This window comes from Apus apus, chromosome 2 (genome assembly GCF_020740795.1).
Source record: "Apus apus isolate bApuApu2 chromosome 2, bApuApu2.pri.cur, whole genome shotgun sequence".
Lineage (NCBI taxonomy): Eukaryota > Metazoa > Chordata > Aves > Apodiformes > Apodidae > Apus > Apus apus.
The window spans coordinates 81,701,158-81,718,667 of NC_067283.1; the positions used below are offsets into that span (position 1 = coordinate 81,701,158).

Below are 17,510 nucleotides of genomic sequence, written 5' to 3' on the forward strand. Positions count from 1 at the left end.
GTTGTGGTGTTTTGTTTTTTTTTTTGGGGGGGGGTTGTTTTTTTGTTTGTTTATTTTTCCTTAATACGTAATAGAATTAGAAATAAATTAATTATTTGACTAATCAATGTACTGTCTGGTAGAATAGTAGAAATGTTTATGAACATCCCTGTATTTGTGCTGAATTTCCTTACAGTTTTACTGTAGTCCTCTATGTATTGGAAAGTGCATCCGTAGTTGATTGGTGTAGCAAACTGAGTCTTGGAAGTATGCTGAAAATATTTTCTAAGGGTATTAGTTTTCATGCAGTAGGTTGTCCTCAAAAAAATTATATAAGCCTTTCTTGCTTTGTTAGATAACTTCTGAATCCCTTACTAACATGCTAATGACTAGCTGTTTAATAGCTACTCATGGCAATATTCAGATCTAGTATCCTAATTAATTCAGAGATTCAAGGATAATTGCAAATTGTGGAGTCTGTTCTTGGAAATGCTGCACAGTCTATGTATGGATTAATCAATCTCTTACAAGGCAAGGAAAATCAAAAGAGAATTTGTTCACCAAAATAATTTCTCTGATGGAAGTAGGAGAAGAGGAAGAGACTAGATACCTCCAATCTCTTAGACCATTCTTGACAAGTGTAAAACTGATGATTTGTGACGCTGGCTCTCCACCAGTATGCAATGCCTAGGATGGCAAGTATCTTCAAAGCTCTGAGAGGTGGAACTAGTTTAGGTGTGTATGAATAGGGAACTGCAGAATCCCATGAAAAGAATCCTGTAGAAGGCTTTAGATCTCTAAACATGTAGATAGACTACATGCAAAGAGTTGTGTGTTATTGGTATCCGCAGTATGTATGTGGACACCTTTGTAGCTATTGCTAGCATCTTGGCATAATGCCTGTCAGACTGCAGATCAGATCAGAGAAGAAAGTGAGACTAGAAGCTGAGTGTGTCGTCAGAATAAAAAAAAAAAAAAAATTCTCAGTGCTTCAATATCAAGAACATTTTTTTAAATTTCAGTTTTTGAAACCATGTTATTTCAAAGTATCTTCCAGCTGCAGCAGGACTGCTTTGCTCTTTTCAGAACAAAATGACCTTACAGATATGTATTGGAAAATCGGAGCAAAAGGCATCAGTCCACAGTTCTGTCTGATATATGAGATTTGCTGAACACGCAAAGGCAGGCCCCAAAAACTGCCACTGTATATGTAGTTACCCTTTTCAACTTAGATGTAGTAAATCTTTGTGCCTGGAAAACTGAGAATAAACAAGAATTACAAGCTTGGGACAATGTAACACTGAAGAGTCAGAGTCTGCGAATAAACTTCAACTCTGTTTTGCTCACTCTTCTTGGAGAAGATCCACCGTCTCTGGATATTGGGTTTTGTTTTTTTTCTCCCACATTGAGTTTTACAATCAGTAACAATATGTCCTAAATCAAGTAAAAACTAGTGAGTTAGAAAGTAATTTTATCTTGCATCCTCCTTAAATTGCTGCTGCAGAGAGTGAAGAAGCAAAAGTATGAGATTAGAAAGATCTTAGTAGTTCTGATCCTGTCCTAACACTCTAAGGCTTTTACTTGTACTTTATTGCTTTGGGAACTGAGGTAGTTTGGATGGGAGGAAGTGGAATATCACAGCAATCATGGTGGGTGATAAACCATTGGGGATGTTGGCAAGGGATGCAAAAACAAGTGAGAATAAGAAAGAACTGAGCTAGAAGACTAAAGCTGAATACAAAACAGAGAAGAGAGAATGGGATAAAAAAGGACTAGGCAATTTGTAACAGAAAAATTGAGATAATTTGAATAACTTTGGTGATTGTGCTGGAGAAGAAATAATACAATTTCCCTAGGAACAGAAGTCCAGGCAGTTGGGCAATGTGCAAGGCTTGCCTGTAACTCACAGAGGAACAGGGCAATGTGCCTGGAGAGCTGAAACATTCCACTGAATGTGATTGTGACCTCATTTGTATCAGGGTCCTAAAAAAAGAAAATAAAATAGAGTTTGATTTCTAGAAAAGTTTTTAAAGGCATGAAATGAACTTCTTTGAAGTTATCTTAAATGAAAAAGAAGGAATAGTTTATTTTTAAGCACCATAATTGGCAAATAAGTTCTTTACGCCATAAATATTCCATATGCATACTAGCCCAGATGCCATGCTCGTATGTTGTGAAGAAGCATGGGATTGCTAAACCATTTGGATCAGGTGAAGGAATAAGGTAGAGAAATACAGATTCAGACTGATAAAATGCTAGCACTTACATCAAATCAAATGTGTCTTTATGGAAGCATGATGATGTTCAGAGAGTTTGATAGCCACTGATCTCTAATCCATAATACGGATTGCCATAAAGCCTTGGAAAAAATTTCAGAACTCATAAGTTCTTGGATCATGGAAAAACTATGTTAAAAGCGTCCTCTAGAGCTCTGATCCAAGCAGGACTAGCTTAAATGTTAAATCAGATGCACAGTTGACTTCCAGAATCTCCAAAAATGGAGATTGTACAACCTGCCTGAGCAATCTGTTCTAGTGTTTAACCACCCTTGCTGTGTAGTTTGGTTTTGCAGTTTGTTTTTTTGTTTGTGGGTTTTTCCCTTATATCCGTCAGAAACTTGTGACTGTTCTCTATTTACTTTTTACATCTGACAAGAGTCTGAAATTCTCAGTGTCGAAGGGGAGATCAGTAATGAATGGCATCATCTTTCTTGGCAACATGGATGGTGCAATCGAGTGCACCTTCAGCAAGTTTGCCAATGACATCAAGCTGTGTGGTGTGGTTGACACACTGGAGGGAAGGGATGCCATCCAGAGGGACCTTGGCAGGCTTGAGAGGTGGGCTGGTGCAAATTGCATGAAGTTCAACAAGACCAAGTGAAAGGTCCTGCACCTGGATCAGGGCAATTACAAGCACAAATACAGGCTGGGCAGAGAATGGCTTGAGAAGAGCCCTGAGAAGAAGGACTTGGGGGTTTTGGTTGATAAGAAGCTCAACATGAGCCACCAGTGTGCTCTTGCAGGCCAGAAAACCAACCGTATCCTAGGCTGCACCAAAAGAAGTATGGCCAGCAGGTCAAGGGGGGTGATTCTCCCACTCTTCTCTGCTCTCGTTAGACCCCACTTGGAGTACCGTGTCCAGTTCTGCAGCCCTCAACACAGGAAGGACATGGAACTGTTGGGGCAAGTCCAGAGGAGGGCAGTGAAGATGATCAGAGGGCTGGAGTACTTCTACAAGGACAGGCTGAGAGATTTGGAGCTGTTTAGCCTAGAAAAGAGAAGGCTCCAGGGAGACCTTATAGCAGCCTTCCAGCACTTGAAGGGGGCCTACAGGAAAGCTGGGGAAGGACTTTTTCTTAGGGCATGTAGTGATAGGACAAGGGGTAATGGTTTTAAACTGGAAGAGGGGAGATTTAGGTTAGACATTAGGAATAAATGCTTCAGTGCAAGAGTGGTGAGACACTGGTTTTGAACAACCTTATCTAGTGGAAGGTGTCCTGGCCCATGCAGGAGGTTTGAAACTAGATCTTGAAGGTCCCTTCCAGCCCAAACCATTCTACAGCTCTATGATGTCTTTACTGTAATTCCCCTTTTAAGAAGTAAAAGCGCGCGTTTAGATCCTCCCTGGACTTACTCTTCCCCGTGCTAAACAAACCAGATCCCTCCAGCTTCTTGTACACTGTGTGCTTCAATCGTCTAACCATCTTTGTGGCCCTCTGCTTGTCTTCTGAATCTTTTCATGTCTCTTGTCCTGGTGGCCCAAAACCAGGCACTATACTCAAGATGCAGCTTCAGGAGTACCAAATAAAAGAGAATAATTGCTTCTTTGTTCTGCTAGTGACTCTTCTGCTAGTGCAGTGAAATAAGTGGGTGGCTGTCATAACTACAGGAATGCACTGTTGAGTTGCAGCTGGTTGTCCGCCAGACCCCCATGTCCTTTCTGTGGAGAGGCTGTAATGCTACATGGGATTCCATCCTCCATGCAGGACTTTTTATTTTTCTTTCTTGATCTTCATTACACTACCATTGGCCTGTTCCTCTAGCTTATCAAGGTTTCTCTAAATGGTTGTCCTGCCAGCGTATGAATTACTTCCTGCAGATTGATGTTACCTATGAACTTGCAGTTTCATATAGGTACGGTCATAGATGCTAACAATTCTGTTATTATTTTTTTTAAATCTTAGTGGTATTTTGGCCTCCATTAAGATCCTACAACAATACATCCACTACTGAGTTTCTGAATTTGCCACCACTCTGCTCATCTGATTGTTACCTTGCTGTGAGCTTTTACCCCTCACCCCTGTGTTATTCAGTGAAAGGGAAGAAGGAAACAATCCAGTGAAAAAGGGTAAGAGCAGTACAATTGAAAACACAGTCCAACAGTGGAGAAGTAGAGAAGCTGAAAAAATCAAGTGGTACATTCTAAAGCTCAGTTTTGAAGCTTCTGAACAACACTGGGTGTCAGATTGGTAGAGGAATTGCTAGTGATGTTTTCATCCTGTTTGAAAACATCAAGACATTTTGTTTTCTTTCTAGTTACACAGTGGGCTGTCAGGTCTGGTTTGTATCTGATGCTTTCCCTAGATTTCTGCCAAGTTAAACTTCCCTAGGTTTTGCTGTTTTCCTCAAGAAGTATGTATCCCAATTTTAGTTGCTCACATGTGTCCAGTACAATAGGTTAAGAATAGTTTGTGTCCAACACCATTTTAAATATTGGCATCTACTTGGAGTTTATAGTTGTGCCAGGATGATGCATGATGCCATAGGATGCAAATGACAACGTACACATACTCCTTGTGAGACTGAGGTATGGTTTTTCTTGTTTAATAGGTTACAAGATAGAGCCAGTGTTGTACATTCCTACAGCCTACGTACTTCAGGAAATTCTGTGGCTTCTAAGATACTCTGATGAAAGACTTTGGTCCAGGAAATTATTTATTTGTTTGTGTAGCTATAATCAGGCTTTTATTATTAATCTCACCGGGGATTCCCAGCCTTACCTCAGTGCTGTTATTTGTGTGTATTGGAAGATTCAAGTGATCATCAGTGCACCAATTTGGTTTCGTGTAGCATATTTACAAAAATCAAAGGCTAAATGATTTTTCTCTTTTCTTGCTATGACCTTGAGATTCTTGGGAATTAAATAGATCCACAAGGCTGTTCAGCCTAAATTTAAATGTTTTTTATGTTGGGTTTTTTTTGTATCTGCTGTTTTTTAATATCCCTACTGATTTTGCTGTGTCTTTAGCTCAGCGTTAGTACACATCTGTCTGTGAAAGGACTGAAGGATTATTTTAAGATTGCAAAGGACAGAGAAAAGTGAGATCATCCCTGAATATAAGCCAAATTTCTTTTAACCTGTTTTTCCTCTCCCAACATTCAAATGAGTCAGTACAGACCACCTAGCATATACAAAGCATAAAAATAATCCAATACTCTCTTACTTGGTGTGCCCAGAGTTCAGAAGGTCATAACCTGTGTTAAGGTTGTGAACATTTCCATCAGGCTTATTCCATTTCTGGACTACTGTGAAGCATATGACGTGACTCAAATCTTATATAATGGCTGAACTTTTGGTGTCTGCAAAGGGTAGGTAAAACATAAATCTCATACTGAAAAGATGAATATATCCAGTTGCTGTCTATGGAGTAATGAGTATTTTTACAAAAAAACTTTATGATAGTGGACAAATAACCACTTTTAAACATAAACTGCTTCAAGTCTTAGCAGATACATACTCTTCTTATAATTTCAAATAAATGAAAGTTATCTTGAAGTTCCTCCCATTCCAAGCAGCTCTCTTGAGTGATTTCTCGGCATTGCTCTCATCATTATCTCTAATTTTTCTGTTGGCTTCCTGCTCCTGCACCCTTTATGGTGATAAGAACTGCCTGACCAGTCATTTCATTTTGAGGGCTTTTGCATGTGCACTTGCATTGGCATGTTTGCCCTTGAAGCTGCACTTGATGTGGCATTAATTAAATTAATTTGAATGTTTCAGTGTAGTTTCTGCGGTTCTTCATTTTGGTTTGTCTTGACAACAGATTTGCATAATCAGTGGGTAGGAATTTGTTTTTAATTTTGATGTTTCGATTATCTTGATTCAGATAAATAATAGAAGGTTGTGAAGATAACATGGCGTGAACTGGTGAAGATAATTGTAAACAGAACAAGTAAGACAAATGATGGAGTCAGGTTCAGTGGTTATTTTTTAAAAATGTAAGCAAATATTATTTCTAGTTTCTGTCTTCCTGCATTGTGACAGCTGCTTGAAATCTAAACATACGGATTTATTCAAATATTAATCACTCTCACTGCTTCCTGAACAAAGAGAAGGAAGCTTATTAATTGGTTTTCTGCCAGGGACTCTTGATATGGAGGGGCAGCAGACTCTCCCAACTCTTGAATTATTTTCTTCTTTCATTCCAAAGGCAACCCTGTGGAACCGCACCTTTTTTATCACATGAGGGAATACCTAATACATTTGTTTGTTAAAATTAATGTAGAGAATAATTCTGAGGTAATAATTGTTTAGCTTTGCCCTTTCACATATTCCAACCCACCTCCCTCCCCCCCTTTCATCTTGTTCCTTCCAGCCCTAACTTCTGATGGCACATGACGGAAGACAATTGAGAAGTAGCAGCAGTTTAATCGAGCTAGTAATAAAGTTACTGTTCACCTATTCTAGCCATTTTCATGCATTAGAAACCCGAGATTATTATTTTCTTAAGTGATCCAGCACATCTCCTGCTTGAGAAGGAACATATACGCAACCTTCCCTTTCCAGTCATATCTGCAGGGTGGGACTTAAATAATGTGGCCAGTGAAACCAAAAAACACTGATGTCTACATCTTAAGAAAAGCAGAGGTCCTTCAATAAGGGACCAATTTTATAAATATATATATATATAGAGAGAGATTGCTTAAACTGATCTTTTTTTTGGTATTTTTTAATTTGTATAATAGGACTGAAAGAGATTAGTGGAGGATGAGTCGTGAAGTATGCTTGGAAATGAAAGAAAGATGGAATGGAGAAAAGAGTAAATGGGAAAGAAAGATAGATGACAGAATCAAGAGTAGAAAAGTATATTCTGGAGGCTAGAATAATGAGCAAAAAATATTCTGTAGACAAAGTAATCATGACATAAGGGTGTTAGCTGGGAAAAGCAGTCAACCATAGTGATTAACTGAATATGAAACAGAAAGTATATGAGGAGATACACTGTATATAGTAGAAGAAAATAAAAGGCAAAATAATATTTACTCTTTTAGTATTTCAATAAAGTTGTTTTGGAGGCATTGCTATATGTAGTTGACTTGGGACACTAGAGACAAAAGGGAGCTGAAGAGAGCTTGTTTGCACACCTTCTGGAGTAAAAGGACGCAATGAGCTATGCCTGTCTGTCTGGGAAAAGGCAAATGACAGCATGGACAGTCAGGAGTGTACGCTTCCAAGTCCTTGATTCCTGCATTCTCATATTAATGTTACGAGAACGTCTCACGGGGCAGGTAAACAAAATGCCCTCTGCTCCACAAAGAATACGTCTGACTTGCCCCACCTGGGATGGTGGGAAGTGAAGCTGGCAGGCTGGAAACTTATGTTAAGTGTCAAAATGTGTATTGATGATACTGTAATGATAGAATTAGTAATTCACAAAACACAGTGGAACAGAATAGCTGGTAAACTTTTTGCTTTTCTTTAGAAAGTAAACTTAATGCTGTGTTTGGTTTGGTTTGGTATTTTATACTATGAAAATTTCCCAGTGCTTACGTGCTTTGATATAAGCATGCCAGCAGAGCAAATACTATAGTACTTTACTTTCATTTTATGTTCTTCAGAACTTCAGTTGTATTTCTGTTACAGGCCATTCCGCACTAAGGGTGTTACTTTATGCAAACAAGGCCAGAATTTGAGTAATAACTCTGGGGAAGTTTTTGAACAGTCTCTTCAGCTTTTCAGACAATTGATACTACTAGGTGAGAAACAAATGCTGTCTGTCAAGTAGGTATATCTGAAATAGGTGGTTATTATCAGGAGACTTAATAGTCCCATCTACTAACAACAATTTTTAAAAAGTTGAGTACTACAAAAATGTGCAGAGAGTATTATTAACTATGATTATTAATGCACTATTAACATTCATTGAGCGAGCAGTGATATTTTGCTCATTACATCAGTCTGACTCTTGATGGTATTCTTGTACTCTGGATAATTTTGCTTGGAATACTGAATACAGAATTAAGTAGGCTTTGTCATGTAGTCAGTGGTCATTTAAGTATATACTGGTTATTTCATGCTGTATATAGTCCATGTGGACTTCACCTGCTACTCACAGTGCAGGAAACAAGTCATTCCATGCCAATAACAAGAGAAACAAAGGGAAATTACCATCTGAATTAGGTAGAACAACCACCAGCCTTCTTCCGTTTCAGTTATGGTTTGCCTTGTTTCAGAGATTTGAAAAATCTGATATCTCCATTTAAGCTTGGCTTCATGGTTGGAGATTTCAGGTAGCAGATAGGATGAAGACTTTTGAATTCTTCTCTCTACTCCCACCATTCATTCCTTTCTCTCAAATGACAAGTTCTTTCTTCAGTGGCACTTGGTATACATAAGTCATGACCCAATAAATTTCTAATGCTGTTTTACTACTAGGCAAGACATTGCTGGGGAGTTATTTAAGGGATTCTCTCCCATACCTCTGCATTATAGGGATGACTTTTGAAAGACAAAAAAAAAAAAAAAAAAGTAAGAGAGAACATGTGCATTTATGTGGACACAGGAGTAATTCAACAAGTAGATTCTCAAAAAATGTTTTCTTCAGCCTTCCGCAAACCCAAAGAAAAGGGATACAAGAGCTGTTTCTATTTACCTATTAAAATGACTTAATGTAAATATGACCAAAATAAAAGAGCATCAACATTTGGCAAATTTACAACAAACATAATTCCCTAAAATTGTTTTAATTTTGTATTTGAGAAAACTACTGCTACCTTATGTGGGAAATATAGCTCTTTAAGGAGTAGTGGGGATTTTACTTGTACTGGTTTGTTTTGTTTTTCTTTGTTTTGGGTTTTTTTTTTCCTTCTTTCTTTTAATTAAAATATAATCTCTTGTGTATAACACCAGAAACTCTTTAGCAGTAGGTTTGTAAGTTCTGTGGATAAACCTTATCTGATGGGACTGGTTTGGCTTCCTTGCAAGAATAAAAGGAAATGCATTCAGTTACTAGTAGGATTTTTAACATGGCTTTTGTCCAGATCTACTTGAGTTTCCACTCTGCACATCATTAAGTGCAGAAATCAAACTGTGTTCTGTCCATAACAACACATCTTCAGATTATTTCACTGTAGTGTAATGTGAATTATGTCTTTTTGAGGACAAAAGCTTTTGTTACCGTAGGCCTAAATTGGTGAATGTATTTGGAAATTCCATTCCTGATAAACTGGCTCATTCTATGACATATATTATTAGAGTGAATGAAGGAATGCCTAGGTGTTACCACAAAAGATTGAACTATGAATGTGTTTGAAAAGAAAAAAACAAACACAAAACTTTCTTATATTAACGGGTTTTACACAAGCCATACTTTTATGTGCCGAAATTCCATCTGAATCTCAAGATAAGTGAAAACAAATGGTTAAATTTATTTTTTCAGGAGCTGCAGTTTGAGAGACTGACTCGAGAACTTGAGGCTGAACGTCAAATTGTAGCTAGCCAGCTGGAGAGATGTAAGCTTGGATCAGAAACTGGAAGCATGAGCAGCATTAGGTAATGTACGAATTGTTAATTTCTTTGTAATGAGATTAGTTTTAATGCTGTTATGATTTACCACTGAGAACAAGATCTGTCATCTTTTGGTAAAGAAATTATACTCCAGGGAACGTGAGATTTTTAGTAGAGTTTGAAAATTTGCATTTTTATCTGCTTTTTAGAAAAGAAAATTTCAAGAAGAAGCTTAATTTCATGTGATTTGGTGTCTCGTTTGTCCAGTAATAAAATAATAGTCACATTTGGAATTAATTGATTTGCTGTAGTTTGAATGGATGAACAGCAAAACAACTTCTACAAATACAGATGTAATGTTCAGCCAGAGCTTTTTGACTTCATATTTGCAGAGATGTTTTGATAGGTTTTGTGAACCTATTTTATAATAATTTCATCATTCAAAGTGTTAAAAGCTTTAGAGGTAATTATTTAAGCTGCTAACCTGACATCAAAATGGAATTATAAGGTATGAGTCACTCTCATTTTTTAAACATTGGCTTTCTTAAATCTAAGAAGTTGTTCTGGTACATTGTTTGGACGATGGTGAGTTCATTTAAGAAACTGTAACAAAAGGAAGCTGAGCTCTTTGTCAGTTTAGTGCAAATAAAGATTTCATAGTTTTGAGCTTGTTGATACTAGTTTTTGTTTTCTCAGGTGAACCTAATAAATGAAAGATGATAGTACTTGAGTTTCAAGGATCAAGAAAAAAATGTATTGTGTAGACATGACTTCTGGTTTTACCAGTGGAAATATTGTGTGATCTTTCGAATACAGAAGATCAAGTATGATATGCCAAGCTTAGTGCCAAGTTTTGTGTTACACTAGTACAAAAACTAAAAAAAATACCACATTGGAAGAAACACTTCCTGAGTTTAAGCAATTCAGACTATATTTCAATCAAATATATGATTGTTTTCCATTATAAGTAGGACATAATTATGCAGTTACAACAAAAATACTGAATGTAACAGTTCAATTAAAATTCAACCACAAGTTGAATATTTTGACTACTAACCTCTTTGTAGAATAAACCAGTACCTAGAATAACAGGAGATTTCCTTTAAATGTTTGATGTCTGTAATTTGCCTCCAAAATGTTTTACATGTGAGAGTTTGAAACTTCTAGCATTTCAACTAAAAACATTTTAAGAAATACTTGAAATACTGTTGTCCAGAAAATAGCATCAAAAAGCTTTCAATTAAATAGCTGTTCTTAGACTTGGGAAGTGCTTTAAAAAGGAAATCAATGATGATCTAATACTGTTTGTTGGGTCATTGTTTCTCCTGTAGATATTAAATAAGCTTTAATTTTCTGCTAGTTTTAAAAATACTGAATCATTATAGGAGGGAATAGAACTAATACAAATATTGTCAAATAGCAATCTGGCTGCTGTGCTGACTTCAGTGCTCATTCAGATTTGACAATGTTCCTTTGACGGAGTATAGTAAAAGCTATAAAAGCTTTTTAAAACAAACTTTATATCAATTACATTTATTTTAAACACTTTCATTATTCAAAGTGAAATCCTACTTGTAAGTCTCCAGTAGAAGTGAATATACATCCTTCAGTGATGTCACTGTAGTCTGATGACACCTAGGTTTATTATTCAGATGCTTTTCCTTATCAAAGAATAATCAAACTGGACTGATTGTAATCAGCATATTTTAATGCTGGAAAGTTAGATGTTTTTTTTTCACCTCTTTAAAATAATTCACTCAAAATATCTAAACCAAAGTTTTCTAGTTAATATTACCTATGTTTGTTAGTACCCAAGTATCTAGAAGTTGTACCTGGAGGAGCTATCCGTATTTGCAATTTCAGACTGGCTAAAACAGCTTACAGTGGTGTTTTCTGCTGTGACAAGTACTAACAGTGCCCTTCATTGTGGAGATATCAGGGAAATTGATCTCAGCTTTACCTCCTTGGGATAGTAGGTTCATGGAGTCTTTTTATCTGTCTTAGGATTGTGCCCTTGAAACCAGGTTTTAGAAACATGCTACAGAGCTGTTATTTCTGGCTTCAATTTTGCTTTCTGTTCTAATTTTGCCTATATGACACTTGGCCCATAAGGAGCTGTGTATCCAGCTGTACCGTGAAGCTCCTTGGGGCTCAATTTTCTGTTCTTCATGACTTCCTGTATAACCTGTTCTTGTCACAGGAAACAGGATAAAGAAAGTAATGTGAGGTGAATTTGCACAGCACAACACAACCCTGCACAGAATTATGCAGCCTAGATCCATCATCGGAATCCCTGTATCCTACAGTCATATAGCTCCATAGCTCAATTTTTCCACAGGACCATTTTCTAACCTTGAAGAATTCATTTTGGCATTCAAGGAAAAAAACACATATTTAATAGTGTTCATCATTTCAGTGCCTCCCTATCTCACAGCTGGGCCCCGTCAAAATACCCAAAGTAAATTTTCTTTGCCATATTCTTGATCAGTAGTAATTTTTTTAGAGTGTTAGAGGACTATATTCACGAGGAATTGTACCAAAATGACATGCATGCCTTCTCTTCAGGAACGGGTTCTTGGCTGTGAATCAAAGGGGGAATCGATGGCTTCTGATAGAGCTGAATAAAATTGTTAGACTGTGAAGTAGGACAAAACATAGGGAACTCTTCCACGCCACAGTGTTTCCCTGTTGGCAGACTCTGAGCCATTCATTACTCAATCTGTTGAGTATAAAAATTTCAGCATGTATTGCATGAGGAGCCAAGTTGTTTTCTGTACTACTCCATCCCTCTGGCTGAGGTGTTTATTCCTTCTGGGCCAGATCCATCAGTCTGTCACTCCCTTTTGTATGGAGGGCAATTAGATGCCTGCATGTCTTTTAAGGTCTTCAATCTCTGATAATTTTAGGCACATAGGAATGTATTTCACATTGCTGAATTTTCCAAGACCACATCATGTAGTTCCTCAAAATGGAAGCTGATAAAAGCAAGAATGTGTTTTTTTTTCCTTCCAGAGCTGAGAACAGAATCTTTGAGGCAGTTTGAAGACTCAGCTACATATTTTCATGTTTTCTTTTGAAACATTTCAGACAAAGAAGTGCCACAGAATGGAAAGAATGAACAAGCAAGAAAATAGATCATGTGCACATACACGTAACATAAACGGAAGCTATCTCTTTGCATAAATTAATATCCTTTGACTTCACTGAAGAACTGTACTTGTTAGTAAATCCTTAAAACTTTAAAAGAAGTTTTAGTTGAATATTCTTTATCATTGTTTTATGAGAGCAGCTTATATTTGTGTATTTCTGCTTTGACAGAGACTTACTTTTTGGACTCACAGATGTAGCTCTAGCATAGCTTACTCTTTTTCTTTGAACATACAGTTTGCAAATTGGTCAGGAAATAGAATTTTTCTCAACTGATTTTCAACCCCCCCACACTAAAATTAATAGTGGTCATTTTCTGTCTGCTATTAAAAGTCTCCTGAAAAGACTGGTATTCATACATAGGTGTCCTCAGCAATGTGCTAAAATGTCTGTATTTTACTGGTATCAAAAACATAATCTATTTTACTGAATTGCATGGAGAGCTTACCTGCTTTTAATAAGCTTTTTTAAATGTAGTTCTCTGTCTTGACAATGTATGTGTTATTCATAGTTTATTACTGGGGAATCTGGTGTTTTACTCAGGAGGATACAATTTTTTGCAAATTATGTGAAAAAATACCCAGCAACTCTAACCAATAAACCCGATCCTTCATTTCAAGAACGTTTAAGAGATAGATGAATTTCCCTTTAGCAAAAGTAGACTATTTCTACTGTGATGATCAAATAAAATTGTAACTAAATAAAATTCCTGTACAGCTGTGGGTGCTAGATCTAGTTTAGGCTACTTAGTGCTGAAGTATATGTAATAGTCTTTGTAGATCTTTAATGTTAGGGGGTTGCAAATGTAGTAGGCCAGTAGAGATGAGGCTGCCACAGCCTAGATCTGTACAGGCTAGAGAAATGTGCTGAGTGGAACTTTGTGAAGTTGAAATTTAGAAAGGAAAACAAATGCAAATTCCTACATCTAGATGGAATAACTCCATGTAACAACACAACCGGGGGCTGTCTAGTAGAGAAGAAGTTCTACAGAAAAAGACCTGCAGGACTTCTTTAACAACTAAGTGAATAGGAGTCAGCAGTCTGTCCTTGCAGCAAAGGCAGCCAGCTGAGTTCTTGGCTGCCATAGTAAAAGCATAGCCCGCAGATCAAGGCAAGTGTTTCCTCTCTTCTAGTTGAAACTCTTGAGGGTACATCTTGAATACTGTATCCAGTTTTGGGCTCCCCAGTACCAGAAAAGACATTATCATGCTGGAGAGCATTCAGTGCCAGGCTACCAAGAAGACTGGAGGCTAGAGAATACATGATGTATGAGAAGAGGCTTGAGGGAACATGAGATTTTAGCCATAAGTAGAGAGGGATCAGGAGAGGTCTTTCTCCTGTCTGCAAGCAGGTAATGGGAAGACGTGGAGAAGACAGGTTGAGACTGCTCTCAGAGGTACATTGTGGTAGAATGAGAGGTGATGGACACAAATTGAAGCACAAAAAATTCTGACCAGATGTAAGCAAAACATTTTTCACCATGAATTTGGTGAAACACTGGAACAGTTTGCGCTGAGACGCTGTAAAGTTTCCGTCCTTGAAGACTGTAAGAACATTACTTCCCCTTCCCACTTCATTTTTTCTGTGCTTTTTATTATTTCCACATAAATACTAGGAAATTAGTTGTATTAAAATTCTATATATTTTTTACATCAATTTCTTCAAGCACTTCAGGGTTTGTTGTTGTTGTTTTTGCCATTTATCTCCTGATTATTTTATGTTGCTGTAAGTGACTAGGTGAGGTTGAATGCTTTAGAATGATGCAGAGATTGCTTCACTCCTGAAGAGCAATTAAACTGAGTAAAACAAGGGAAGATGCCAGAGAATTCAAGGTACAGCAGGCAAAGGAATTACAATCAAAAGCAGGTAGTCTCCAGTTTGTGTACAGCAAGATACATGAGTTCACACACAGTCTGCAGGGAACGTGAGGGAACAGGCATCCAAAATTCAGAGTAGCATTTTCTACTCTAATAAAACTTGTGTGGGAAAATGGAAGTTGTGTTAGAAGCCTTTTCAGTTGTGTTTGAAAAAGTTCTATGTACATCCACCCCAAAGTTCTAACTTGTTTGAGATCTGTAACAATTCAGAAATGTTTAGCAGCAGTGCCTTGTAAGGGTAGAGTCTATTCATAGGTGGCTTCCTTCTTTATCTGTATGACAAAAAAGGATTTAAAAAAATATCAATAATTTTCCTTCTCTTTTACAGACAAGAACATCTTACAAAGGTTTTTCTTAGTGAAAAGGAGGTTAACAAGTGCCTCCCCCCCATCCTTAATAAACATGCTTTTATTCCAGTAATCAAATTTTACTCTAAAGCTTTGTGTATAACAGAAACTGCCAACAGCAGTTGGGATGTCAGTACAGCATATATAATTTCACTTTTACTTAGAAGTGTTATGCAGAGTCCAAGGAAAACTGTTGATAAATGTGAAGAATCAGAAGTAGTTAAACTGAATTAAATGTGTTTTGAGTGGATTATAACAGACTTTAGTTTGGTCCCATGGATTGTTCTGCCATTAATTGATGAAGTAAAGCTAGGATCCTGGAGAGCCTCTTCCAGGATGGTTTCTGAAAACAGTTCAGTTGGTGTTCCTCAAGACCACTTCATGGTGCAAACTTGTGCCCGGGAAGTGAGAAAGAGCAGGAGGTTTTCATCAAAGATGCACTGTTACTTTGGAGGACAGTTCTAATGTTGGTGGAGCCAATACTGTGAACATCATCCCTCAGAACGCCTCAATTCAGGGTGTGCAGAAGGAAAATGTTGCACTGGACCTGTTGATATTAATTTGTGACACTTAATACATATCTATACTGCATATTATTTGATGGTAGTTCCATTTAAAAACGCCTGAACAGATAAAGAGTTGGTGTTGGATCTTGAGTAGAATGAAAATAAAAGGTGGGCCAAATCTAGCTACACTGATGAGGAATGCCATATGTGTCCCTGAGGTAATATGTAGAACTCAGCAATTCTGAAAATCAGACTACTGATTTACATGCCTAAGCACAGCATTTAGCCACTTCTGAAATAATTGCTTAAAAATAAGAGTTATTTGAAATACAGTCAGTTGTCAAGAAGTGGAACGAACAGATTCTGCTTGTTGTGACAGCTGTTACAATGTACCAAGCCTAATTTCCAACCGTAGTTTGACATCAATAGTTGATGTTGCTGGCTTCATGTGTATCACCACATGTAGGAGTGTTTGGGTCAGAGAATGTTTTAGAAGAGAAGAATATGATCAGGGAAATAATGAGATTTGTGCTTTTCAGTACTCTTGTTTTGCCTTGTACTTGCTATCTCTTGTCTTTTGGCTATAGAGACCTGAAAAGTGATGAACTCTGTATCTTATTAGATTAGGTCAATAAATTAGTTTGAGACCACTACTGAAAAAGGAAGATTTGAAGAAAATGTTCATTATAGGAAATAATTGTGGTTGAACAGTTAGTATAATACTTACTAATAATATGATTACATTGTGTAGATTGACAGTTTGTTGGCATAAAATATCAGACTTGTGATGTGATCATTCAGAGCAACCTGATAGAAGATTAAGTTTGAGCCTGTGTGTACTTGCTGTAGAAAAGTCCAGTATTTAGGGAAACTGTTAAAAAAACCACTGAGATAAGAAGTTGGTAGAAGAGCAAGAACACAAGGTTGTGTACAACAAGAAGGTTGTACAACCCTGTAATGTTTCCATTAATACAACATTTGTGGGGGCTTCATGCTGGTTCTCCATACTGTGACACATAAAGAAAACATATTAGTCCTCCTGATCCTCTACAGGGAATTTAACCCATTTCAGAGTTTTGCGGCAGCTAAGCTTCTGTTGCTGAAAGGGAAATTTCCAGCAAATGCCCAAGAATCGGGTCTGTTATAATTTTCCTTTTTTACAGTACACCCATAGTTTTTACAGTATTAGTATGGGTTGTATCATTCCCAGATAGATATGTCTCTGAAGGCACCAACTCCAACAAGACTTTTGAAACACCCCCTCCACAGATGCTCTCCCTCTTCTGCTTGCCAAAGTACCCTCCTGAGATATCACCTCCATCAGAGCAGTAACACAGTAATATTCAGCATTGCCAAACACTTAACACTGGTTTGTGTCTGAAATTAAGGTATCAGATTTTATTTTAATCACATCAAAGTTACTGCAGAGAAGCTATGACAATAAAGGTATAAATATTTTTCTCTCTAGTGCCCTAAGAAAGGATCTTATAGACTGAAAGCCTTATCTCAATCTACCAAGTATCACTTAGATTCTCTCTTAGTTAGGTCAAGTCTTTCATTATTTCTTCTGTTTTACTAATACCAGGATGGGGGAGAGGGAAGCAGAATGATGACAACAGAAAAAACAGCAGATACTTGAGATACTAACATTTACTGATATCTAAGCAATGAAGACTGTACTTTATAGTGTATTCTCTAACTTAGTGCACTTCTGGCATTATCTCTTTCCAGTTATTGCATTTGCTATTTAAATGTGTTATTTCAAGTCAGACACTTGCATATTGCAGTAATTTGGAGGGGGGGCGGGGGGGGCGGGAAAGGAAGTACTGATATTAGTAAATACATTGTTGTTAATATAAAACTTGTTTGTGTCTTATGTCTTACAGAGTGAGGTTCTGTGTTCAGAGTACTTTTGGCAAGCCATTTGT

The 17,510-nt window shown here is 37.2% G+C and overlaps 1 protein-coding gene across 9 annotated transcripts in view; it reads left to right on the plus strand.

Annotated features, from left to right (window-relative positions):
- The window catches only part of CTNND2 (catenin delta 2), a 646,650-nt gene that overhangs the window by 242,850 nt on the left and 386,290 nt on the right, over positions 1 to 17,510 (plus strand). For all 9 annotated transcript variants that reach the window (XR_007888643.1, XM_051610842.1, XM_051610849.1 and 6 more), the window contains one exon: positions 9,638 to 9,750. Coding sequence is in view for 8 of the 9 variants with exons in the window: in XM_051610842.1 (XP_051466802.1) it covers positions 9,638 to 9,750 (113 nt within the window). In the remaining variant the exon portion in view is untranslated. The remainder of the gene's footprint in view (positions 1 to 9,637; positions 9,751 to 17,510) is intronic.